General features: G+C 28.5%; 1 protein-coding gene across 1 annotated transcript in view; it reads left to right on the forward strand.

Moving 5' to 3' along the window:
- LOC113386063 (calmodulin-binding transcription activator 2-like) overlaps window positions 1-27,514 on the forward strand; it is a 303,558-nt gene that overhangs the window by 218,308 nt on the left and 57,736 nt on the right. The window contains exon 3 of the mRNA XM_026623872.1: window positions 18,637-18,728. Within this exon, the coding sequence (XP_026479657.1) occupies window positions 18,637-18,728 (92 nt within the window). The remainder of the gene's footprint in view (window positions 1-18,636; window positions 18,729-27,514) is intronic.

The following is a 27,514-nucleotide window of genomic DNA, read 5'->3' on the forward strand; positions in this document are numbered from 1 at the left end:
GTTATCGAAGGGAACCGCTTAGTAATCATTCGTTTTCCGTTTATGTTTAAAATATTGTATTATCAAATGTCACGCTGATTTTATATACATTTTTTTATTATAGTTGTTGCTAGTGAATGAAAAATGAAGTGAAAATCATATTTTCATCCATTTGAATGACATTTCATATCATATTGTCGCTTCCATTTAGATTAACACACGTGTCGTACCATGAACTCAATTCAGAAGTACATATCTTATTATTACATTCAAAACGTTCACCATAAATTGTTTCTTATTATATTTCCTTTTGCCTTAGAGAACATTAATATCTTCGCATTCAGCTGAGCGTAATCTCCTTGGTATATCAGCAGAAATCACATGTTTTCATATTTCGAGGCGTTTCATGTACATATTATGCATGCCTTGTGTGGGTATGAGAGGGGTGTTGTTTCACATAAATCTGGCATCAGAAGGTTCTGAATAATTTAGATTCATTCGGAACGTTGCTCTGCTTACCCAACATCTCAGGCGTCGTTTACTTGAACGGCCTTAGTAGAAATATACGTTATACGTTTAGATAACAGACAGAACTTAATTATATTAGCTTCAATTTTAAGTGATATTTAAGATGATTTTATAATCACTAATTATTGATTTAATTTTCCAAAACATAGAATTGTTCATATTATTTTCATATATATGATCATGTTCTTCTTAAATCCATCATTTCCTTCATCTCTTACCAAGCATATCTCCTTGTATATGTATTTGCTATGAGATCTTCACTAAAGACAATTTATATTAAAATTTTTAGGATTTTATTTTATTTTATTTCATTTTTTAATAACAATCAAAACTTTAGTTTTATTCTATGAGCCATTTTGAATGGCATTAATGAAATATAATTAGAGATAGTAGTTACCCTAGTGGGTATGTACTATTTGATGCAATTTTTCTGTATTAAGTTAGTTGACCATAATTTTTTTAGTCTTATCGATTCTGGTATGTAGAGCAGCGGAGCAACAAATAAATTTGGATGATTTGCTAATTTTTGATAATAAGTCGATCTAGTTTTTATGAAGTCCTCAATATATAACACCTTCAGATCATCATAGAGAGTTTTATTGCTCACCAACCAGGGTGCACTTGTTCTCATTCAATCTACGATCAACTAACTAAATATTCCATATCCAATGCCAAACAAATGAATTTTTGAGACCAAACTTCTAAATAATTTCTGGAATAAGTGCATTTTTATATTGTGAAATAATTTAAAGTAAGGCAAAATACGACATGCATAAGTTTAAAATATTGATCTGCCAAACTGAATTATATAATTTCATCTGCCATAAATATACTGTAAATTATATTATTTAACTTTTTTTGGCATATCTCAGCTGCTTTTTGGCAATAATGTTGTCAGATTACATTTTTCTTACTCACAATAATTATTATATTATATTCTAATGTGGCCTAGACTCATAAGTGAATTGAAATTTCTGGCAAATGTCAAACTATTGTCTGTCTCATTTGTCAAACTATTTTCAATGTCAAACAATGACATGTCGTTTTTTGCAAGTTTTGTATTTATTTATACATTATTACTATATTTTTTAATCATTAACATATTGAAAATTCCCCTTAACAAACTTCAAATTGATTTATCAAAAATCATATAATCGTGTAGGAGGAGTTTGCTTCCATAATTCTTATAGAAGAATTTTATACATAAGATATATATATATATATATAAGTTTTACATAAATTTAACCTTTTCCACTCGGCAAAATTCATATAAATCTCAGAATTCATGAATAGAAAGGGTTAAATTTGACAGTTAACAGAGCAGTCTATACTATGTAACTATTCATGCAATAGTGTGAAATATTGGATATTGATATATCTTGTCTTTAAAGAAAACGTCACTCGCTATTTATTATATTTCATACCCTCAAAATATTCTGAACAACTTGACATTGTAATTAGAACAAGCCAACATTTTATACATGACAAAATTTAAAATTACTATTAAAAGGTTTTACACAAATCAAATATATGAAAAGAATAAATTACAAATAAATTAAAATTTATGAACAACAAATTTTCACATTTTTACTGTACATATATCTGTGCCATTTTATTTTGTAATGTGTTTTGAATTCATACCAGCGAATTTAAATATTTAAAATTTGATAATAAAACTCACTCGGATAGAATGCTTTTAATTTTACTCATATCACGTATCGTTCGGAGGTTTGAATAATTGAATTATTTTGCACAAAAATTAAAACTTGAAAAATAATTTTGAACGTATAAAATTAAAATACTCATGTTTTAGTATTACAAAATTATACAGATTTTATGCTAGTTCATTTTTTAAACAAAATTCTGGGGTTTCTATCAAATTATAAAATCATAACGTCCATACTTAAAGCGTGTGAATCCCTTCACAGATTTTGAGAGTAATTTCACATATTGTGAGGATTTTACAAAACTTCTATCTACTCACATTTCTCAATGCCATTCGAAATATGTTTCATTTCTCGTTCATGTAAGTTCAACGAAAATTAAATGAAAATTAATACAGCAACCCCCGGTGTGATTATTCTACATAGCGTTCCGGTTGTTTTCGAGCCATTGTAACAAATTGACGGTACTTGCAGAAAGAACGTGGCAGCATTCTTTTATTGCCCACGAATGAAAAAGTATTATGCTGTTGAGAACACACATGTACATTATGGCTCATAATGCGGTTATTATATCAAAAATTTTCTTCCATTATTTTAGTTTCATAACAGAAAATACGTTCAACGCACGATCTTTGTCGTTAACATTATTAGAGGACATTTTCTTTGTAATGTTATGTGTAATTGTTTTACGGATTTCGACCATAGATTTGGGTAATTTATCTCTTTTTTCATATATATATACATTTATATAATATATATATATATATATATATATATATATATATATATATATATATATATATATATATATATATATATATATATATATATTATACATTCCAAGTCACCCTTGATTTTTTCTACACGAATCTCTTGTCATGTTTCTTTCAGCGGCATGTCAGTTTTTGCTGTGACGTCATATTTATCTGGCTCTGTACCAAAACCGAATGATGTTTTTCTTTTTCCATTTCCTATATCGAGTTTTTCACTCACTGTGACATGTGGTATCCTAGGGCCTAATAGTCTTATATTCTTGTACGGCCTAGGGGTTAATATCCGAAATATGACATTTGGACGAAAAGTATTATATTGGATTATGAAATAGAATCTACTAGCAAACTGGTAAGAAATGTGCAAACATCAGTTTCTGTTCAAACGAAATGTAATCAGCCGGGTTTAAATTTCGAGTTATTTATCTGTGAATGTAATAAATTAAAATCAAATGGTAATTTGAACCTATGTCTACGAGGAAATACAGAAATACTGTATTTTCTTCTTAAATACCATGGATTAGCCATAAAATTAAATTATGAAAAAAAGGCGTGTTACAACAGTTCACACCCAGAATGGTTTATAATGACTTATATTGTCGTTAATATGAAACACAAAACAACATAAATATTTAAACAAAGCTTCTGAATAAAATATGCCAACATATAACAGAACAAATTTTTTTAAACAAAGTTAACAAGTATTCTTGGTGAAATCTGTTTTTTCTTATATCGAATTTTTCTTTTCTTTTGTCTTTTGTCTTAGTTAAGTTAGATTTTACTCATCTTTAATCATTACCTGAACAGGACAAGAAATACATGTAACAACCATACTCACAAAATTTATCACAACCGTACCCAAACACTTTTGAAAGGGAATCATCATTATGACATTTTTTGTTATCTACATTTATGAATTACAATCTGTAGTTATAAACAACATTCAGTAATTTTAATAAGGAAAAAAAGTTCGAATGGTCACCCAGTGGTGATCCGATTCGAGTTTGGCTATGTTTAGCTTATAGATGTAGTCTTGATGTAAAAAAAAAATTAAAGAATATGAAAAAGGGGCCGTTTCATTCTGAGCTGTTCAATGCCATGGTTTTTTATTAAGTTTTTGGCCATGATGTTAGGGTGGTTATCTATTCTATCCCTATATCTCAGACTGAACTTTTCAATTTTTTTCTCAACTGTGTTGATATTGAAATCTGTATCTTTCAAAATCTGGTTTTGAAATCTTTGAATTATGGCGACGTTGGATTTCCGCGCCGTTCCCCAAAGCTGAATTCTGTATGTCCAAATTGGTTTTAACATGACTTTGTACAGAAGAATGTGCTCAACTGAGATTTTTGGTTTAACAACCAGTATCATCATTATGACTGAGCTCAATTATTTAAACAAAAACTAATTGCCGGTAAATAACTACTAATGTTTAACTTACAGCAAAATAACAAAGTGTATACAATTAACAGTTCTTATTAAAAAAATAATACACAAAAACTTATCAACAACGTCAAACATTTTTATAAACTAGAACATCATTCAAACTCTATAATCACTCAGCTTCTTGGGGCACCAATTTCAAGAAGACTGAAGAACAAGCTGTTCAATGATAATATTTTCGATTTTTAGCACTACCATATTTTCGCACATTATCCAACTATGGACATAATATTTATCACAATAATTTTTATGTGTGTTTAAATGTGTGTGAATGATAAATCCACGAAAACTTACTTTTGGCCCATTAATATCAATGCGGTCTACAGACCATGTTGATGTAAGGCACTCACTGAAAGCAATAATGGTAACTTGTTCGAATAATCATACCAATCATTTTTCCCCTTTGGACCTTATGTCAAAATCAGTATAGTTTAGCTGTTATGTCGACTGTCCCTACCGTACCCTGGCACAAACGTATCAATTTTTTCCTTCCATTAAATTTCAGTAAATGAAGGACATGTACTATGTATATCATAATTATAGGCGCGATATTGGTAAATATCGATGATGTTAATAATTATTACTTAAACTGGTAAAATGATTTCTAATATGCAATACTTTCCTTCTTATACTATATTATCAGAATTGGTAATGCCAGCATGTGACGCACTAAACCTATTATAATCTTCCGATTCCATAGTAGTCTCTACCTAAAACACAATATAACTCCGTGATTAATTATCTCATACATTATTCCGGAGCCGATACACTATCGCCGCTCCGGCAACTGCTCCGGCGAATGCTCCGGCGTCTAAGGTCAAACTCTTGTTAGCGATGCAACGGCAGCATGCTTGCGGGCTTACCGTACGTGTGTGCAATGAAATCTTTGTCAAATCTCCAGACTTAGCGTAATCTGGGGCGATTAATCTGCATATAATGAACGACCGAACAGAACAAGATTTAGACAGAGAGCTGGAATAATATTCTATTGAAATTCACGACGATTACTTATACCAGTTCTGTATAGACTTTGTGAATATATCAGACAAAAACATGATTATGCTTTACTTATCAATGATAAGAACAATCTGTATATTTTTATTATTATTAGTTCATCATTATTTTATTAACTTTCAGTAGATGAATTTATAGTTATCGCAAAAAAATCGATTTTTTATATATATTTATAGTTTAAAAGGCTTCTGAACATTTTAGCAAATTTAAAAAAATGAATGTATGTGTGTGCGTGTGTGTGCAGATACAGCTACGTTAACGTACATTTCGACTTACGTTTCGTCGACGATTTCGGGAACACAGATCAATCGATTTGAATAAAAACAAAGTTTCAAAAATAAACACAAAGAGCTTTTTTTAAAAAGTTTTCGGTACGAAAAGTTACAGCGATTTTTCTTGAAGCACGATGTCATGTAACACTAGTTTCTTCTTATTTTAATTGTCAAGTAAGAATTTTGAGAACATTGCTGCTATACTGGATGCCATTCAAGTATAATAAAAAATAAGGCATAATTAGAAAAGAACAACTAGTAAGTTGCCATTTTCTCAATATAATAAAAAAACACTAAATAAATATCTTGCTATTAAATATTGATTGTAATTGTATTACAAGGAAACTAAATTATTATCAATATTGCTTTTAATTAATAATGATTCATTATTTTCATTAACATTTCCTATATTACGATTTTTGTGAATACTATAATTTTTTAATTTTTGTTACCACCAATAATACTTGTATTCTATCTTTGTATACTTTGCTAACCGATTAACATGTTAATAAGCATACCATACTTTTTTAAAATATTGACTTGAATACTATATTTATGATTTGTTTCAAATAATTTTTTGCTAAGTTAAAATTTCAAACAAAAATGAAATGGCATTTAGTTTTTAGATTGACGTTCTATAATATATTCCAGCGCAGATAATTTTTTATAACTATATGTTTTATTTAATTTTTGAAATATATATATATTTTTATCATTTGCAGTGTTTGCCTACTTCAATTTCAATAACTATTGTTAATTATCAAATATTATCGAAAACATAATCTGTTGGATATCTATCCAAGCTTCTATGTTATAAATCATCATATCTTTTAAATAACTAAATAATGGAATGATAATTCTCGGATAACAAGTTATACTAACACATTTAATCCTATACTTAGACCATGATTAAAACCTCATCAAGTTCGTAATCCTTGCCAATCGTATCCGTCGTGAGAAACTGAAGCAGAGAGGGTATTAGCTTATGACCTCTGTTTTCCTTAATCAATTTTTTATGTAGTTTCTTCTAATATCATTGACAATAATTATAATTGATTAATTAGCATTATAATAATAGTAATAATTTTTTTAAATGTCTATAAAAGATTAAAAGAATGTATTTAAATACGAAAATATCATTCTGTGACCAATATCAATTCTGTTATTTTTTCTCCGCTATATAAATTTATAAGAGATAATGTGTTGAGTTGCGCGACACAGTGGTTTATGCAAAATGAAAAATATAAATAAATTGAGTCAAAATGAAGTCATAAATCACCCTCAATTTTGATCCGTACGTAATACAAAATAAAACTGAACCCACTCAAAGGAATTTCATGGAATTTCATACCTTCTTTATTAAAGTACTTTGACGTCGAGTCGTATTGCTGACACCTACGCGAGTTCAAGTCGGTACGTATTCTTCTTTGTACAGTTATATCTTTATCTTAGATATACTTTTGTCAGAATTTATTTCATTTTTATTCATACAATTTTGAGGGACTTTCTCGCGATAAAGTTAATAATATTCTGATTTTAATTTAAACACCTATCACAATGTTTTCAGCAGATGAGATGTATTAGTCGGAATAGATTTATGTTGATGCAATTCATTTATCAAGGTCTAATTAATTATGCAGGTATTAAATTATTAAAATTATTAAAATTATTAAAATTATTAAAATTAGTATTAAAAACTCTCTGTAACTCAATTGTTGGGCTAAATGTACAAGATCGCTCCACCGTATTTGATGTAGGTGTTCTATCTTCATGTTTTTCACATCAAATTAAAGAATTAAAATTGAATGGTTGAAAATATTTTATACGATAAAATTAAGGTATTATTAATAATATAACCTATTATAACTCATGAACAGCTAGATTTAATTTGGAATTTTGAAAACAACACACTGCTCTGCTACGGTTTATAGAAAAAATATCAGAAAATCTAGTAATTCTAGAATATGAACTAACTACGGTATATGTAATACGGTCGCATTTCAAAAAAGGTCAGTGTTAATATAGCGAAACAAACGCTGATGTTATGATGTTCTAGAGCGGAACCGACAACAGACGTTGCTTCTAAAAAAAAACTCCACAAAAGCTCTATTGCGCTTTCTAGCGAAATGGCATCAGCGTCGGGTATAAAATTTAATTTAAAGCTTTTGTGATATTAAACAAGTCAGAGCGGCAATGTCTTCTAATTATTATGCAGCCGTAATTTATGCACATAATAAAATCGATTTTATAAAAACTTACAGCTGGAAGAAATGGAATTAAACATTTTCATCAAGTTTCATTGTAAAATTTATTCATATAATTTTTCATGATAAACAAGTTTTTAATATTTAAATAACCAATAAATTGATGTTTCTTCTCATACATACATACCTATGTTTTATAAAATATTTGATAAAGAATACCACTTATCTCAAATATGCAACTTTAAGCTTTTATAAATAAAATGCGGTATATGATTTCAAATTACTTCAATAACTTTTAGTCTAATTCATTTAATTAACTATACGTAAAAAATTGTTGCTGACTATATTTTTTAATTATTTATGGTCTTGAAGTTGTTGTAACTTTGAATTTTGAACTATTTTGTCATAGTATTTATTAGCAACTATACCATCAATATAAATGACTCTATTCATGTTCTCTAATTTAATGTTAAAATAAGAAAGTCCCAGTTTAGATGTCTTATCGTAATAACTCAATTTTCCATAATAGTGAACGTCCTTGGTTTAGCATCATGATATCGATTCTCAGGGTTCAGTGACCATCTTTTCGTATTATATCAGATCCTGTATCTTCTATGGCGCCAATCGCATCTTAAATTCCGCGCTGATAGTACGATGAAAACTGAACAATTGGCTAGGAAAGGGAAATACATTAGTTTCAAGTCAGATCTGATGTTTTAAATTATCAGAAATTTATAATTAATATTTCATATATTTAATTACATAAAAAATTAATAAATAATACATTTATATTAACTCATTTTACTTTTATTACTATTTTATTCATCACAAAATAACTCTTAAATATTATTCTGACGTCCATTCTCCATTAGGCTTTGATAACTTTCTCTAGCACTACGACCTTTTGTAAATTTGACTTTCACTTTGTTCTCCGAATCAAGTAACACAAAAGCCAAACCCATGAGAAGGTTTTCGGGGTAAGTTCCAGAAAGGCTTGAAATAGAATCCGCCTCCATGTATCCAAAGGACCTTTGTCCGAATCGATATGTAGAGTCGATGGCTCTCCAATCAGAGGATTAACGTTTCGGATCGTTTAGATTGGCATCAAGTGGCCGCAGATGTTTAGAGTTCGGCAAACGGCAAACGCAATTATTGAGGACGCCTTGAATTGGGTCAACGGCAAATTACTAACGGACAACTTATGTCTTATGGAATAACTTGAGACTGATACGAATTCAGTTCGATTTATGGCGCAATAAATGGATATCGCTGAGGCAGATAGTAGTTGAAATATATCATGGAACATAATTGTCACAATCGAAGAAGATTAATTACTAGAAATTATTGCCCATTGTATACAAATTTTTCGTTCAAGTAGAATCAGATTCAAATGAGCGATCTTACGAAACAGCAGCTTATTAGCATAATGCGATATCTCGACTGTTTTTATGTATGTAAACAATTATTCTTAAAACTGCTTTAAAATTTTATTGTTACAGTACGGTAAATTATTTTATTGCAATTAGACACCTTTCATCAACGTCAATCTACTTAATGGTAGTAATCAAAATATATTGATTATTATAAAACAGAATGATTATTAAATGAGTAAAATAGAAAAAATAATTATTTTTTATCACGCATATCTTCTTACCAACAATACTTGTCCTCTAAATCAATATAAATTTTTGCCGAAATATATTCAAAACTGAAACAGGCAAGTACTGTCATAAAATATAGTACCTATTCCTGGTTTTATTGCTAACAAGACCAGTGAAATTTCTTTTTGATGGCGCTCTTTGTATAATAATAGAGTAACAATAAACTTGTAATAGAACAGAATACGAGTAGATGGATGGCTATAAATAACAGTAGAAGAAAATGTCCCAGGCATGTATTGCGGTTTTATATGCGGCCTCGATGTCGAGACAGCGAGTGAAAACTTTATAATTCGATAGACGTTGGTCGTTGACTCTCTTTGAATAAATAACTTATAAATATTGAGGAAGATTTTTCCAGCATAAACTGGTAGTGTTTGAGTGATAACCAGTACTAACGTAATCAAAAACTAGTAGTGTATTACTAGTTGGAGTATACCAGCATATACATGTAATACAATATACATACTCGTATATAATTATTTGTAGCAATTACTAACGTTATTAACAATATTTTCGAACAATGAATGTAGTTAGGTTTATATGTACAATTGTGCCTTGACATACGAGTTTAATTCGTACCATAACCGCGCTCGTTTGTCGAATCTCTCATACCTCGAAGCACTTTTTTATATAAATATATTGAAATGCCATTAATTCGTCCAGGCACTGTGGTTTTTGTTAAGTTTTTTGAATATTAAAAATAAATTTACTTTATATTAATTTAAATATTGTTTTTTCCTGCTCATTCATGATATTGTGGCAATGAGTTAGGGATTCTTTGTTGAAGAAGTGATTTTTATCCACAAACTTTTAGAGCCTAGAATATCTCGACTGTTTATATGTATATAAACAATTTTTCTTAAAACTGCTTTCGAATTTTATTGATACAGTACGGTAAATTATTTTCTTGCTATTAGACACGTTTTATTTTGAATATTAAAAATAGATTTACTTTATATTAATTTAATTGTTGTTTTTTCCTGCTCATTCATGATATTGTGGCAATGATTTAGTCATGTTTTATTGAATAAGTGATTTTTATCCACAAACTTTTAGAGCCTAGAAAGCTGTTCATAAATTATTGTAAAGCCCTTTTCTGTAGTTTTAGGATTTATTAAATTCTTTGGTTTAAACACACTATATATAAATGTTAGTACATCCTTGTCATCTTCATGTTTTTCAATAATTTCACCCTTTAATTCAAGAGACATGACCCTTTTCTTTAAATCCGTGGGTATAAAGCTACATAATATTTTGTAAATGTACAAAAACCACAAAAACGAAAACTCAACATATATAACTATACAATATCTATTAATGAATTCACAAAATTTCAAAAGTTACAATTATTCTTTTTTTTTAACCGCGTGGGTAAATCATTACTACACAATTAATATTACTATATAATTAAAATTTTTAAATATAAAAAAAATTTCTATTATAAATCATAAAATAACCAAACTATTTATATATTATGAAAATCATTGTAAAAACTGACGAAATTATTCATATTTTCATTATGCCATTAACATTTTTATAAAACTTACTTCTTACTCACTCAAAGCTCGTATCTCAAATTGAGCTCGTATGTTGAGGTATCGACAAACGTTTTTTGGCGGCTAGTATCTCAAAACGCTCGTATATCGAGTCACTCGTAAGTCAACGTACCACTGAATTAGCATTTATACTTCTGGTGGACTGTAAGATATAAAAAAATATAGCTGTATATTTTTATACCTATACAACTTGATCAAAACTAATAAATATTAACCACAATAACCGAAAAATAATTACAATATCACTAAAGATTTAAAAGCTCATAATTTTCAAACTATGAGGAACACATTTTTTCTAACTTTTGTACGCCTTATATACTACTATGTAGTATAAAAACATGCTAAGAATATTTAATTCCTGCTCAATACAGGCAATAAAAATATTTGCAACTATGTCGATTGAAAGTCGATTCAACAAATTTTATTGTGACATATGTACCTAACCTGCACCTTTAAACATTGTACTTTCTATTTCGCACTTTAAAAATCTAATTCAAGCCAATTACCTTCAATAAAATATTCCAGAATAATTTCGTTAACTTATCTCCGAAGCGAGTGACTAAATTTTAATCAAAATTCAGAAAGCGATTTACGCAAACCGACATAACTTCTGGCCTAAGAATTCCGAGTTACGAATGCGATATGATATGCAAGGTCTCAATTCTCGTCTCTTTCACTTGTTACCGTTTGCTATACGTCTCTCTTTCGCTCTCTCTTTGTCATGTCACAAAGCTCAACTTACACGAGCTTTTCCGTATTAGGTACATAACTCTTCAGAGCTTCCAGAGCGTACCCGTTTTGCTCGGCTAGGAACAAACTTCTATTCAAGCGCTGTTGATGTTCGAGCTTTCTAGACCCTGTGGTTTCATGTAAAATTTGATAGTAATTTAAATTAAAGAAAATGACAAAATGACAAGAAATTTTCATTATTAGATATTTAGATTTTTAATTTATGCAACATTAACGGAAATCAATATGGGAGTTGTGTATATTGTTAACAGAAATAATAATACTTGTAATATTTAATTACTAATATAGTTATTTCTTTAATTTATTTATATATTAATTTAATTCATCATCAAGTTGAATCGACTACAGCCAACGATTTTTTTTGATAATTGAAGACATGAAGTACTATTCAATAATAGTACATATTCTGGGAATTTAAGTTGTATATATAATTTTTATTGAATGAACAGATTTTAATCAGCTTATTGATTGTTTCCACTTAGTTTCAAATTCATAAGGATATATATATATATATATATATATATATATATATACTAGATGACCCGACAGACGTTGTCCTGTACCCACGTCTACAATTCAAAATCTCCAAATTTTTTAATATCCCAACCTATACTTTTTAATATCCTGTTTGATGTCCTGCTTTTTTGATACGTTTATGAGAATAAGTAGTATTAGCAATTTAGAAAAAAATAATATAGTATCTGCGGTAAAAGAACAATATCACACTTGATTTTACCACACAACATAATTGTTTCAATAGTTTAGTCTATAATTTTCATAACCTCGTACAACATATTAGTTGCTTTTTGGCAATTATAATTTCTAAAGTACATTTTTCTAACTAATAATTTAATAATCGTTCTTGTTTATGTTCAAATCTTAGGTGAATTCATTTGTAAAATCTAGTTCATATGAATACTCTTCAATCTAACATCAACTTATAAAAGATTCATATCCAATGCCAAACAAATGAATTTTTGACACACAAAACGAAAATCTAAATCATTTTTTAACAAGTGTAAATATTTTTTGTAATATTAAATAATTTGGCAAAGTAAACCAAAATGTTACATGATAAGTTTAAAAAGATCTTGTATATGCAATTATATAATTTTATCTGCCATCATATACTGTATGTTATATTATTTCAATTTGTGGCACATCTAAGTTGCTTTTCGGCAATAATAATGTAGACATTACATTTTTCTTGTATATTATATTCGAATATTATCTAGGCTCACAATTTCAGCTAAATTCAAATTTAAAGTGAATTAACATTCCTTGCAGATGATAATTCAAATGTTTTCAATGTCAAACAATGATATGTAGTTTTTTGTAACTTTTGCTATCTATTTGTACAATATTATTATAATTTTATGGTTTACTAAATTTTAAAAATTTTCTTTAGCAAACTCTAAAAAATATCAAAATTCGAATATAAGTTTAGGAGAAATATCAAATCATACATCCACACGAAAGAATTTTATATATACGATAAATATATATATATATATATATATATATATATATATATATAACATAAAAATTTAAGTTTTTATGTAACTATAACAAATTCTCTATCCACCTGCAGAGTTTTCTTTAACAAGGCGTTTAGTCCTTTCTCGTGCCAGATGTGAAAACTTACATTGTTTTTACCATCGTGATTTTCTCCTTTTTTCCGCCCTTATGGATACTTTCTCCGTCCAAACCATCGGATCGATGTCTCTGTAATGGGAGCTTTTCCGATGCTATTCCTCACGTGAAAATCCATAATAAGCTTTTCGCATAAATGTAATTATTTATCTTATCATCGGAACGGTTCGGATAAAGTATTGAATATCCATTCTGAACCCACGATGAACTTACGAGAGATGATAGAAAGATTGCGGTTTTTAGTTGTCTTATTGTAATCATTTATTATAACAATATTCTTTATATTTGTAATAAATGATGTATCATGAAAAATAAATTTGATAACTTTTATAAACTAAAATATAGAGATCTTTTCTCAATAAATACTTTATTGGTCAGTTAAGAAAGAAAAATGAAATTATACAAAATTATGACCAAATATTTTTTTAAGGCTTGTCAATTAAACTATGCCAACTCATATAATATTTTACTTCGAACGTCATCACACGTAACATTCATATAATTATCAATAATCTTTATTTCTATGGCTTCGATGAAGACATTAATCATACATTATATATTGGAACTGGTAATTACCTACATTTACATCTATATTATAAACTGTTAGTCATGCAATTCAATATCAAACATGTTTTGAATTTAACCCACGTCATATAATTACTATTTAGTATGTTTAACGAATCGCAATTAATGATATCAGAAATGAATAGGCACGATTTTCGATATTGCGACCATAGGTTTTAAATAAATAGTTTGAAAGCTCAGTTAGTACAGTTACTATACTCAGTTTTTTATGTAGATTTTGACCTACTCTATATTATCAAATATTCTCTATTATGAATTGTTAACAGTTAAGGGTTTATAAAATATTTACAGCCCAATTTCTAGCCCAACATTAAAGTATTTGTGTCTATATTCAATTTTTTTCATTTGATAATGAGCTTGTATTTTACAACCGACATCACACATTCCAAAAATAATTTATTAATTTATAATATATCCTTAAACTTCATCTAAATATTAGTGTTTTCCACTCCTCCAAGTGGAGCATCGTATGATGTATCAAAATTTGCATATTATGTTCGTACTATGGACATGTAATTAATATTCATCTTGTTAATGAAATCATACCAATACTTCATTTTAATAATGAATAATGTATTTTAGTTTCACTTTGTGGATTTTACAAAAGCGATGATGATCATAAAACTGGAAATGGAAATGATATGCCTTAGTTTCATGTGCACATTTTAGAGATATGAATTATTAAAATATTCCAATATAAAATTTATAGTTAGGTTGCGATTCGTGGAATTATTTCCAATGGAAAAAGTGATACAGTAAAATTAAATTATATATACATTCAACTAACAGGTAAAATTCAACCATAAAAATTTATTTCTGGATAATGTGTGTTTTAAATAAGTTTGTAATAAATATGAATATTATTATTTATGATGTCAATTTAACTTCTTTACATACTATTTTAGTCATATATATTATGAAAACTAAACACAATATAGTGAATATATGGCATTTGTTCCACAGAATTACAAGTTTTATAAGTTATGGTCTTCATCACATTATTTTATTGTCTTACCAAAATGTATTCCAAATTATGTAAAAAATATGACATGTTATTTGAATAATTGGACTATCAATATTAACTTTTGTAATATTTATTAGAATTTTCTTTCATTCAAATAATTATCTCAAGATATTATTTTTTTGTTACATTGGTGACTAAATCTTAGTTCACATTTTTAGTGATATTTTATGTGTTGATCTATGCAGATATTTATTGTATGATTCCTAACTTTTAATGTATAATGATTAACCTTATACTAATGTAATAAATTTTTAGTAAAACTGTCAAGTTACGTCCTTCATAAAACTTTGTAGCATTATTTATGCCAACTTTTACATATCAAACAACGAACAAAATATAAAATAACTTATTTTAATACAATACACAATGCCTCCAATATCACACAACTGAACAGAACATGTTTATCTAGACATTAAAATCTTATTATAGTATAAAAAATGATATCAAAAGAATGAGTTTTTCAAAACACGCTTTAATGTGTTGTAACTTTTTTATTTGCCGAGGTTAATCTTTTACGTGACGTAAAATTCGGAAAAGTTTTTTCATATATGGGCTTTTCATATTATTTGAAAATGAATAATAACAGGGTAGTAACATTTATTACTCTATCTGCGAGCTAAAGCGAATGTTCATGTGGTTATTAATTTTAGGAACCATGTAATTATGCAAAATAATGCGAATTTTCGAGCACATTACTACAAATCACAATAGTAGAATTATGCTTTGTAAACAAAATTTTAATGATTATTAGGTTCATGTGAAATATGTACATGTGTTAAAATGTATAATGTTATGTTACGATAATTAAATAACTCGGTTTTCATGATCGTTACGAGTTATGTAAAATATATATAATTAATGTAGTTATTTGATGACTGTCATTAATTATTTTGTAATATTAAATAAATTCATTGTAATACTATAAATTAAATTTGATAATTATATTTTAAAATATCAAACTTTAAATTTAGCTGACACTATTCTTGAGGTATAGGTGATAATTTCATATTAATAATATTGCAATATCATTTAATCGGCACAAATTAATTATTTTCAAATTTATCTATCATTGAAACATTACTCCTTATATGTATGTTTTTTTATAAATGTTATATATATTTATTGTCCATATTTGTATTACATGTTTCAAAATTAACTATATGGTGTAATGCTATTCCATTATCAGGACAAATTTATTTTTCTACTTAATGAAGGATAGGACTAAAACCGAAACGTAAGCGTTTTAAAATGATTTTCCAACTAGTGGTGCATGACATTGTGTCTTAAGGTAAATTGCTGGAACTTTTAGTACAGTAATTGAATATTTACAAAATTTAAATAATCAACTTATTGGCTCTGGATTTAAACTTATATTTTATTAGCTTACAAAAGAATGATTAGAGTCATCTCCGTAATGATGTGCTTATCATCAATTAGCACTATTATATTGTATTGATTTGTTAATTTTGTTTATCTGTTATTTTGTAATATTTATTGTTTAAGAAATTTCTACGTAAGACAATATTATATCTTCATTTTATGCAAAATATTATTTTGAGGTTGATGTAAAAAAAATATTAATAATAATAAAAACTCCTTTGATGATAAAAATAATTATTAGAAATTAATAATTATTAATGGGGTGATAAGAATTTATAAACATATAGATATAATATATTAATTTGCATATTGAGAAAAATCAGCATTTACATTTTCTTTAGGGCACATTTATTATTATATATTAGGGCATATATTTTTAATAAATTTACACTGATATTCTTATGCCTAATATTAAACTAAGAAGCCGATTTTTTCTAAGATGTAAAATAGACCAATGTTATGACAAGGCTATGTTACGTTCCAGTTTCATACAAAATGTTACCAAATACTGTCAAAATGCTATATATTTGTTCTGCGATCAGGCGTTTTATACATAAAATGCAACTTTGCTCATATGTTATTATACCACATCATAAAGATACACTTATAATAACATTGTATTGCTCTTACTCACAATTATTTTTAGTAAACTTAATCCCATTAATTTAAAATTTATACAGACAATAATATAACTTAGTTATTATTTATGAGAAATTATTTATAAGAAAATAGTAAAGTTTATACTATTATTATTAGAATATTGTTGATAATATTTATAACGAATAGAAAACCAACTATTGAGCATGAATATCGGCCGTTGATTTTTTCAACATGTCATTATAATATACAATGTTCCTATTACGATTGACAATTGAATATCAACAAATTTATTAAATGTTCTTAACTGGACAATTCTAAATATTGTAGTGAATTGTACATTTCCTGGGTTACGTTCTCTATCTAAGAAGTCTGATTGCACATTAGCAACCACATGGCATTATGACAGCATTTAGTACTATTTTGTATGAGAAGCGCTACGTAACATTGACCTATTTTATGGCAGAATTGGGCTATTAATTATACCCATGAGGTAGTAAAAAACTAGCAAAACGGATATTTCTTCAGGTAGTTTATAATTTGACAAATAATATTTATAGACCGACTTTTTATAAAGATAAATTAGAATTTTGTGATGCTTCTGTCGAGAAGGAATCTATTCTATATTCTATATTCGTTCTATTCCTCCTAACCCTGTTCTTCGTCCTTGCCATTGGGAAAGCAATTCGGATTCCCTTATGAAGTCCGTATTTATTAGCAGTAAGAGCTCGGGTACAGTAATATATCTGGAACGTAATCTAAAATCGATTTGTAGCGTTGACACTGGCAGTTTTTTTTCGGGAGTGCCAATTCAGCACCACGGCCACATATGAGATTTCAGATTGTGTTTATCGATTCACTAGAAATAGCTTCTCTGAAATAAGGTCTTATAATTTGATGGACAAAAATTTTAAATGTGAAATGGTAAATGATAGTATTGATATCTTTCCTTATATAATAATCATCAAGTTCAACGTTCTTCCAGATGAAATATTTTATCCTGTTGTCCATATAAATGTAATACCAATTATACAAATTTCAATTCACATTGCAATGGCATAACGTGACTTGGCCGCCGGTGCGGCGACATACGAGTGCAAAGGGTCAAGACTTGTTGGAGTGAATTATATCTATTTTTATTTATCAATAATGTTTGATCAATGCAGATTTTTTTTTATATTTGTTTATAGTTTATTTATCGATTATAATCTTGACTAATTCTATAGAAAACGCTCTTATATTATAATAAACTTATGCTGTATTGCATAGGCAAAATGATAGAAATTTGTTTATCTAAGGAAATAGTGTTTTATCTCATAAAAATACATTTTTCTATTCATATTTTTTTTAAATGATTTAGTGAATCAATAAATATGATTCAAATATATGGTATTGAATATTTTTCAAAGCAGGCCTTTATCAGCCCTTGACGCTCTAAGTCAAATTTTTGCTGTTATTTACGCTTACCTTTATTATTAATTCCGTTATTTTATTAATTATGCTATTAAAACTGTAAAACTATGTTAACTAATGTTTGTTTTGATTTTTCTCCACAGACGGAGAGCCGATTAAGCTGCCAGATAATTTGGAAAGTCTGCCACGAGCTGAACATTTTCCAACACAGAGGCATCGCTGGAACACGAACGAGGTCAGTTCGAAAATATTTTCTATAATGAATATTAGCGAAAATTAGTTTTTAGTTTTAAAATTAAAGGCAATTTATTTCTGGCAGTTTGTTTGGCAAACATCGTCAAAGAAATATATAAAACATGTATTTGCACTGGTGTCCTACATGTACTGGATATTGGTGTCCTAGATTGTTAGTTAACACTCCTGAAAAAAGATTAATTGTTTCTTTCAATATTTTGTAGAATAGTTATGAGGTTATAAATTACTTATAAAATGGTACGACATTTAAAATTTAGGAACTTTATACAATTAATTTGTACAATTAAATGCATTTATAGATAGTAGTTACCTCAGTAAGTAGTTACTATTAGATACAATTCATTGGATCAAGTTAATAGGCCATAATTTTTTAAGTCGTCTTGATTCTGGTGTAGGAAGCAGCGGAGCAAGGGGGTAAATTGGGGTGATTATCTAATTAGTGATGATGGTTAGTGGATTTTGTTTTTATAAAATATTTAATATGTATCACATTTAAGTCATCATGCAAAGTTTACTTGCTTTATTACCAGGATGAAACTATCATCATTCTAAGTAGTTTTCATTGGGTCCTCTGTACCAATGCCGCATTAGATTTGCTAGAGCAGCCAAAGCTCTATGCCGTATGACCAGATAGGATTTATTATTGTCATAAAAACCAAGATTTAGGTTTAAAGAGATAATTTTAACTTATGTCCGATGAGCTAATATAGTTCCATAACTCTCGATTTCATAATTGGATTGGCAATGATTTATGACGAATTTAAAGCTTCTCGCAACCAACTAATATATAACTGAAACTACACTAACAATTTTGAAATTGAATCACAATATGTCACAAGTGAGGCCATATTTCATATCGTTAAAACATTATATGTTATTGTTTATCCCTGTTTTCAAACATACTTGACCAATTATATTTTTATAATAGTTTAAGAACCTTATGCATTCGTAAATGTATTATTCTTCCAAAACTACATCAAACATAAATCTACGTCAAATTACGAAGTAGCATTCCTGTTTCTTCTATCTATTATTTTACAGCAATTAAAAGTTTTCGAAACTAGACCTAAGAAAGTGGTAATTATTCAAAAAGTGCTCCGTATCGTTTTCGGAGCATAAACTGGCGCAATTGGAACCGTGCCAGGCTAAGCGGCGTCCGACGAATCGTTAATATCCAGGATCGCCGAAATGAAGGATCCCCATTGGGGCTAAATGCTCCTATACCGCGATCGTGGGAGCTGCTCCCGAATTGAGTTTGTAACCGTAATATCGATTTAACAATAATATAATTTCAAGGTGAAACAGACACGTGGAGAACGGGATGACTTGGAAATTTAAGGAATAGGTCAATGATCGGATGAGATTATGAGAATTATAATATGATAAGTTGTGTTGAAAATTAGGTAATCGGTGACCATCGGGTAAAGAAAAGGAAGTAACATGATATGTCTTAGCAAAATTGTCAGAAAATCAAAATGATATTTTAATAAATACCAAATAACAAAATATGATGTATTATAACATTATAATCTCTCAAATCTTTAACAATATCTAGAAATGAGCACGTCAGATTTACTCATCTGAAATTTTGTGTGGTCTAAAAAAATGGGTTGTGCGCTATATATATATATATATATATATATATATATATATATATATATATATATATATATATACAAAATTTTCCTGTACGGGTGTAAGTCGAGGTACTTTTATAAATCTTTCTGAAGTTTGTTAAGGCATTGTTTTAGAATGTAAGTAATTATAAAAAGATAGTAATATTTAAGAAATAAATAAAAAAAATTGATGAGAACTGTCACCTGGCAGTATCACTTATGAGCCTAGACAATATTAGAATGTAATATATTCATGATTATGAATAAGAAAAATGTAATTTCTACAATATTATTACTGAAAAGCAGTAAATATCAGCATAGGCTATTCAAAATTGAATTTTTGAATTGTAGACACGGGCAACGTCTGCGGTGGTTTTTCAATAGGATCTTGTATTTAATCATTTATTTAATGTTAAATAAGTTTAAAGAATATGAGAAGAGGTTAAGCAAAAATAGGTTATGCGATAAATGTAGGAGACGTTTTATTTAAGAGGAATAAGTAGTAACGGGCGATTTTTAATAGGATCTTTTTTATTATTTATTAAATTGTTCATTATGTAATTATTACCCATTATCGATATAATTTTAGTTAATGCAATCTAACTATGTTCCATTTTATGTTATATTCAATTTCTCTTATGACCAAATCAAATTTTCAGATATGTATATAAGTATATACAAGAATTTTGTATATGTATATAAGTATATATAATATAAGAAGCTTTAGTCTTCTCCCCGATCGTTGTTTGAGCCGCTGCCATAAGCGTTATATAAAAGCATTAGTTTTTGTTCCGAATATCTTGCAATTTGCCGCTGGGATAGTTATATAATACACACCGCTTGAGTGTTCTTGCCGCGGCGTCTTATTCCAGAATCAAGCGGCATCGAAAAAAGGTGATTTTGCTGGAGCAGGTTATAGATATTGGCGGTTTGGTTTTTAACGATATTATTGAAATAATAATAATAAGTAAATGCAGTGAACCAAAATCTTTAATGTAAATTTCTTCACCATCAGTTATTCCATATATTTTATATATAAATATATTTCCTTATTTACAGATTTTATTCATATATTATTTTATACAATTTTTACTAACCACTACCTTATATTCATGATTACAACAAAGTGGAACAAGAAAAAGAAAACAATAATAAATATTATAGTCGTAGATACATACCTATTCATAATTAAGAATTGTTCCCAACCTGATGATGGTATTAATATTATTATCGTTCACTTAATTTTAAATTTCGTGCCATTTCGGTTTATGATAATACTTACAAAATTCACAATATGTTTTCACCCAAAAAGTTTTATATAGTTTGCACTTTCAAATATACTATCATTTATCAAATATTTGTTTATAAATCAGAAAGCTTCACCAATTTGTCCTGCTTCATATTACCATTACTAGTTTATCTATGATTACCATACACCACTGGTTCTTACTTGTATCCACTTTCTTGATATGTGGTATAGTATGCAATACCATATTTCTATATTTATTTATAAAGCAGTTTATGCGATCCAGAAGAAAAACTGTAAAGCATGTCCTGCCTTCGGCCCCAAAGCCGTTATTCCCATCGTCCTATCCTTTTGCCTTATGCCCTCGATTATACGATCATGGATTTCATATCATTCACTAGATAAAATCTTCCGGAGTTGTCGAAGAGAAATAGGCAATGTCACTGAGCGCGAACCTTACATACTAAGTAGACGTTCGATATAACGAACAAGGAGACGAGCTTTATTAGAAGCTTTATTAGAAGATTTTTGGAAAAAAAAAGAAACATGATGATTAAAATGATTTTTGTAAGCTTGGGTACTTGCGCACCATCAACGCAATAATCACTATTAATGATCACCAATGATTTTCTCGGTGACTGGTCTAGGATGACAATAATATTTTTTAACATCACTATAGTTTAATGATAAATTCAAATTAAATATATATGTACTGGTTAACACATACACATATGTTAAACTATAAATACATAGTTTGCTTTCTAAATCTTGTGAATAATGTATTTTCCTTCAACTGTTGACAATCTAATTTTGGATTTGATTTGCTCCACGCATAAAATATGTATTACCTGCATTTGTTAAGGCTCGCCCATGCGTAAGTGGTTAGCGCTATGGGATATAAATCAGAGGTCTCAGATTCGATTCCTGCTTCGTGCAGACTGATGTCAAACAGTAAATACATCAGTTTTTATTTGGATGATCGCTGTTCAATAAATATTTAAAAAAACTGCAATCTTTTGGTTCCAGAATTTTAAATTGCGTTTGCTTTTCAAAATCATTGCGCTGACTACCAAATATGTACTTCTTTCAATATGAGTCCTCATCAATTTTAAAGATCTGATCAGTCTTCTTCGTTCATCTCTTTCCACTCGCAAATTCCAAGACTTACATGAATTTTGCTGCCGGAGTGGCGGCATCCGAGTGGAAAGGGTTCATTGTGTTACTAGTACTTCTTCTATTCATCAAATTCGAATTAATTATTTGATACACCATCAATTTTATATGGTAAATTTAAATAATTAAATTACATTTTTAAATTTGTCTAATATTCCCTAATTTTACAAAAATATTTAAACTTGGCTTGATATGTTAACCGCTGATTTTTTTCTGGTCAACGAAAGTAAAAATTTTGGTACATGTTAGTCAACTCACACAGTATGTTCTATCAATATAAACACGACTATACCACGTTTCTCTAAGTCAATAAATATTTATAACTTCCAAATCACGAGTTGGACCTTATTCAAATGCGACAGTATCAGAATAATATCGCATGTGAGATGAACTGAATTCTTATCATTGGGATTTACAATTACATGGAAAATGAGATAGGAACCAGTGAGCCCTTTTTCACGAAATATAACTATAACTCACTCGGAAGATTGCGTTGGGTTTACGATGAAAAAATACTGGGTCGAATTGCCTGAATCTGGATTGCTCAAGTTTTGAACTATGAGGAATAATCGAAACTAGGAATACATAGGAATGGAGTTATGGTTTGATTCTGTTCATTGAGAAAGTTGGTAATGATCAAGTTACAGATCAATTTTTTCACAGAAATAAGATAATTTTGATAAATGCCTGTAATTTGATGTAATTTAACTTGACACATCAAATCATTAAAGAATTTTGAATGGTAAATTGAAATACAACTAGCTTCAATTGAAATTGAAACATTTGTCCACTTGGTCACAGAAATGAAGTCAAACGATTATTTACAGGTATTTACTCTATAATTATATTATTTATTTTTTCTTTCAATCACAACTAGTGACCAATTCTAATCACACTTTGGAGTGTACTATATTCTGTTAGGTAATAATCTGCACGCTTCCGAGGCGTACATGCAGAGAAGAATGAAAAACCAATTTTTTTTTGTTTTGACTATTTGTTACTAAACCTGAGTTTTATATTTTCTGAAATAACCTTTGATGATACCACAAAGTATACAATGGCAAAGGACCGATAAAAAATCACTTGTTAAGCACAATACCGTTGTAAGGTTAATGTTTTTTAAAGGAATGTGGTTGATTAGATGAAACAACTTAAAATGTAGGCTTTTTATTTCAAGGTTTCTAATATTCTAGACCATTTTTCTTCATATTAAAATTCACTATAGAGAACAGATTTTATCATGACACAGGTTTAGCATGTGACCATGTTAAGCATCAGTTCACAATCCAATAAAGAACACTGGTCATAACGTTGCGCCCTTGTCAATTCAGAAACCGATCGGCCGTATTCCATATATCGTAACGAAACCCATCTGTGGCAAACTGGAAAAGGTCCTCATGCTTTTTAAATTGAGAGCTTACAGACAATTTTGCTGTGAAAATTGTAAAATCATGTTAGGAAATGATCGAGAACATGAGGATTATTTATAAATGATACATAAATTTCCAATTTATTTAACTACTTAGTAAAAAATCTAGCAACAAATCAGAACAACTTACAGACAATTTGGTTGAAAAAATTGTAAAATAATGTTAATAATTGTTTGACGACGATTATTACTTCTAAATATTTATAAATCATACATAAATTTGCAATTACTATAAATTACAAAAACTTTATAATACTAAAAAATCTTGCAATAAATTAGTACAACTTCTATTTAAGAAATTTGAGGTTTTTGCTTTTTATTTTATATTACTTATTATTTTGCTATTGCTTTGGTAAGGAGGTATTCTTGTGAAGAGCAGTGAATTTTAGGTAATTTCTAAAGAATCGTAAAAAAAGCAATAAATATTTTTATTATCCATTTTTTACCTGTTAACACCTGTTTATTAATATTATTAAAATACAAAAAAAAATTAAAAAGTGAAAAATTTAAAGAACAGGTAGACGGAGAATCCCTAATGGTTCCGATGCCCTGCCGAACCAGGTTTGGAGACCGGTTCAGTAAAATGTCTATATCTCCGAAAATAATTCAAATTTTCAAAAATCCTATCGTAATCATATTCTTAGATAATAAATCTTTGAAAATATAATAAGAAAATCGTTTTTTTTGAAATTCTACACTAGAATACACCATTAAGAAATAAAATTTAAAAAAATACGATAAGAAAAAGACATAATACTTAATTTATTATGAATGGCAATCACTTGATAAAATAAAATATAATTAAAAATTATGCAATCATCGTATTTCAAATAATATCATTAATATTAATATTATAATAAAAAAAATTGACATCACATTGACGTATATTCTTAAGTATGTACTGAAACTTATATATGCAGATGATTGATTAGCAAATTTAAACCTTATACAATGAGCTATTTTATATATTGGCAAGAATCTGAAGCACTTTGTAGGATTGATTACGACTTATTTATAAAAAATTAAATCAATATTTAAAAAATTATAAGATATTTCACTTTTAAACCCAGTATTTTTTAAAGATAATTCATTTCTGTGAAATCATAATCAGCATATTCCACAAAATAAATCCTTTACTGGATTTGTAGTAGCAAGGATTAGTATTATTTCTTTAACAAATCTCATTAGTAAATTAGGTAAGGTCGAATGTGATCCAGAACTAAAATAATAACTGCTGGTGGCAATATATCTTAAGTAAAATTGCTAGAAATTAATATTTTGACTCTTATCAATAATTTGACTCATAATATATACATAAATACTTATAAAATATATTTCTATATGACCTTAAATAATATCCAAATGACAAGAAATCATAAAACTTGCATCGAGATATAAACTCATTTTTATTGTTCAAATTTTATACTAATAAACTTTATTAATTTTGGCTTGATTCTTATTTTAAATTATATTTTACTTTTTTATGTATGTATTAACGATCTAATCCTCAAGATCCTTAAATAGTTGACCTTTTTGAATACGGAACCAACAATTTTGGGCACAAATTCATACCCATTTCTTGGCGACAACTACGATGGTCGGACCTCCCTTGACTAAACTAATTGTCCATGCCAACTGGTTGCTTTTTGAACCATTTAAGCCAATTTGGGCCGTATTTTAACATACATAATTTCTGCACAAGCCTTCACAATTTACTCTATATGCTGAATTTTTTTTGGCAAATTCTATTAATGAAAAGTGCTTTGTTCAAGTGCACCAACGAAGTTGAACTCGATTCTAGGAAATTTAGCAATAAATTTTTATTAACTTACATGCATGGATAAAATATTTTTCGTTAAATATATTTCTTAGATAAGAATTAAAAAATTGATTTTGAATGTATTATCATTGGATTGCATAAAGTTGGTCATGTACAGTGTCCACACCATGGGTTGACATCGATCCATAACCAGATTTTGATCACCAGCTCTCCAACTACCTTCCTTTCAACTATTTTCGTGGCTTCCACCCGAGAAGACTTTTTTCCTGGCCGTTTCTTCTCCTGTATTTATTCTTGCAAAATGTCGGATGCTTTATTGTTTCTCAGACTGTGGTCGGAAGGAACGTGACTCAAATACGCAACGGATCTTTTCGGGACGTCGGTTACGTGCGCACTTTACATCTCACTAGATCCATTCCGGTGTTGTCTTGATTTTGCAAATGGAAATTATTTATTCACCTACGTTACAGGATGAAAATAGATATATTTGATTATTAACTAGAAAGGGTTTTGAACATGTGCCGTGAATAGTAATATTTTCTATGTGATCCAACCAATCTGTAATAATATTAAAGTCTAGTCTGGTCTAGCATAGTATTAATATGTCTTTTGTCTAGAAATATATAGTTAAAAATCTAATTTTTTTTGTTTGAACAACGGCCTACTATTGAATTAAAAATTGGCAGTCTCCTCTGAAAATATCATTTTAACCTAATCCTTCACCCAAAAAAAGTTCTAAAGAATCAAACCAAATTGTGATAAATACTTGATCGAATGTAATCCAGAATTAGAATATTAACTATTGGTGGCATTCAGCGTTTGTCGGTTTTCAAAAACCGTTTTTTTGGTGGAAATTATGAAATCCAAAATTCGGTTTTTTATCAGAAAAAATCGGGTTTTAAGATATGAATGGGAAATGACAAACCATATGGTTCCAGATATATGCAAGCGCCGTTTGGTTCTCGGAAACATATCATATCTATAATATTTGGAAACATGACAATCCCTTCTGATTCCAATAAACTTTGTATATCTTGTATAAATTAATTCAGATATTTTTATACGTTTACTATCAATATATAAAAATCATATGTCATTAAACATAAAAGATTGCATATTTTAAATTAAATTTAAATTGTGAATTTTATATTGAATGGAAAAACTACTGAGTTGTTGCTCCCAACATGCCATTGTAGTATATAATGTCCCTTTTCGGCCGACTATTGTAATTTCGTCAAATTTATTGAATGTCCTTTACTGGAAAGTTGTAAATAAAAGAGATAATAAAAAAAAATTGCCCGGAATAGAAAATATTTGGTTATTGCTTAAAAGTTTTTAACTACCCATACCTTCTCGTTTTGAAGGTTTCTGAACACTTTGGCATACCTCAGAAAAAATGAATGTGTGTGTGTTTTGTATGTCCGCAATTTTTCGTTCACTATTTCGGGTGCACGGATCAACCGATTTGAATGGTTCAAAAAACATTCGATTCCTATTGGTAGGGAGATGTGCACGGAGATAC

The sequence above is a fragment of the Ctenocephalides felis genome, unplaced genomic scaffold, assembly GCF_003426905.1.
Source record: "Ctenocephalides felis isolate EL2017-DRISC unplaced genomic scaffold, ASM342690v1 CF-g0.4_SCAFFOLD_03571, whole genome shotgun sequence".
NCBI classification, from domain to species: Eukaryota; Metazoa; Arthropoda; class Insecta; order Siphonaptera; family Pulicidae; genus Ctenocephalides; species Ctenocephalides felis.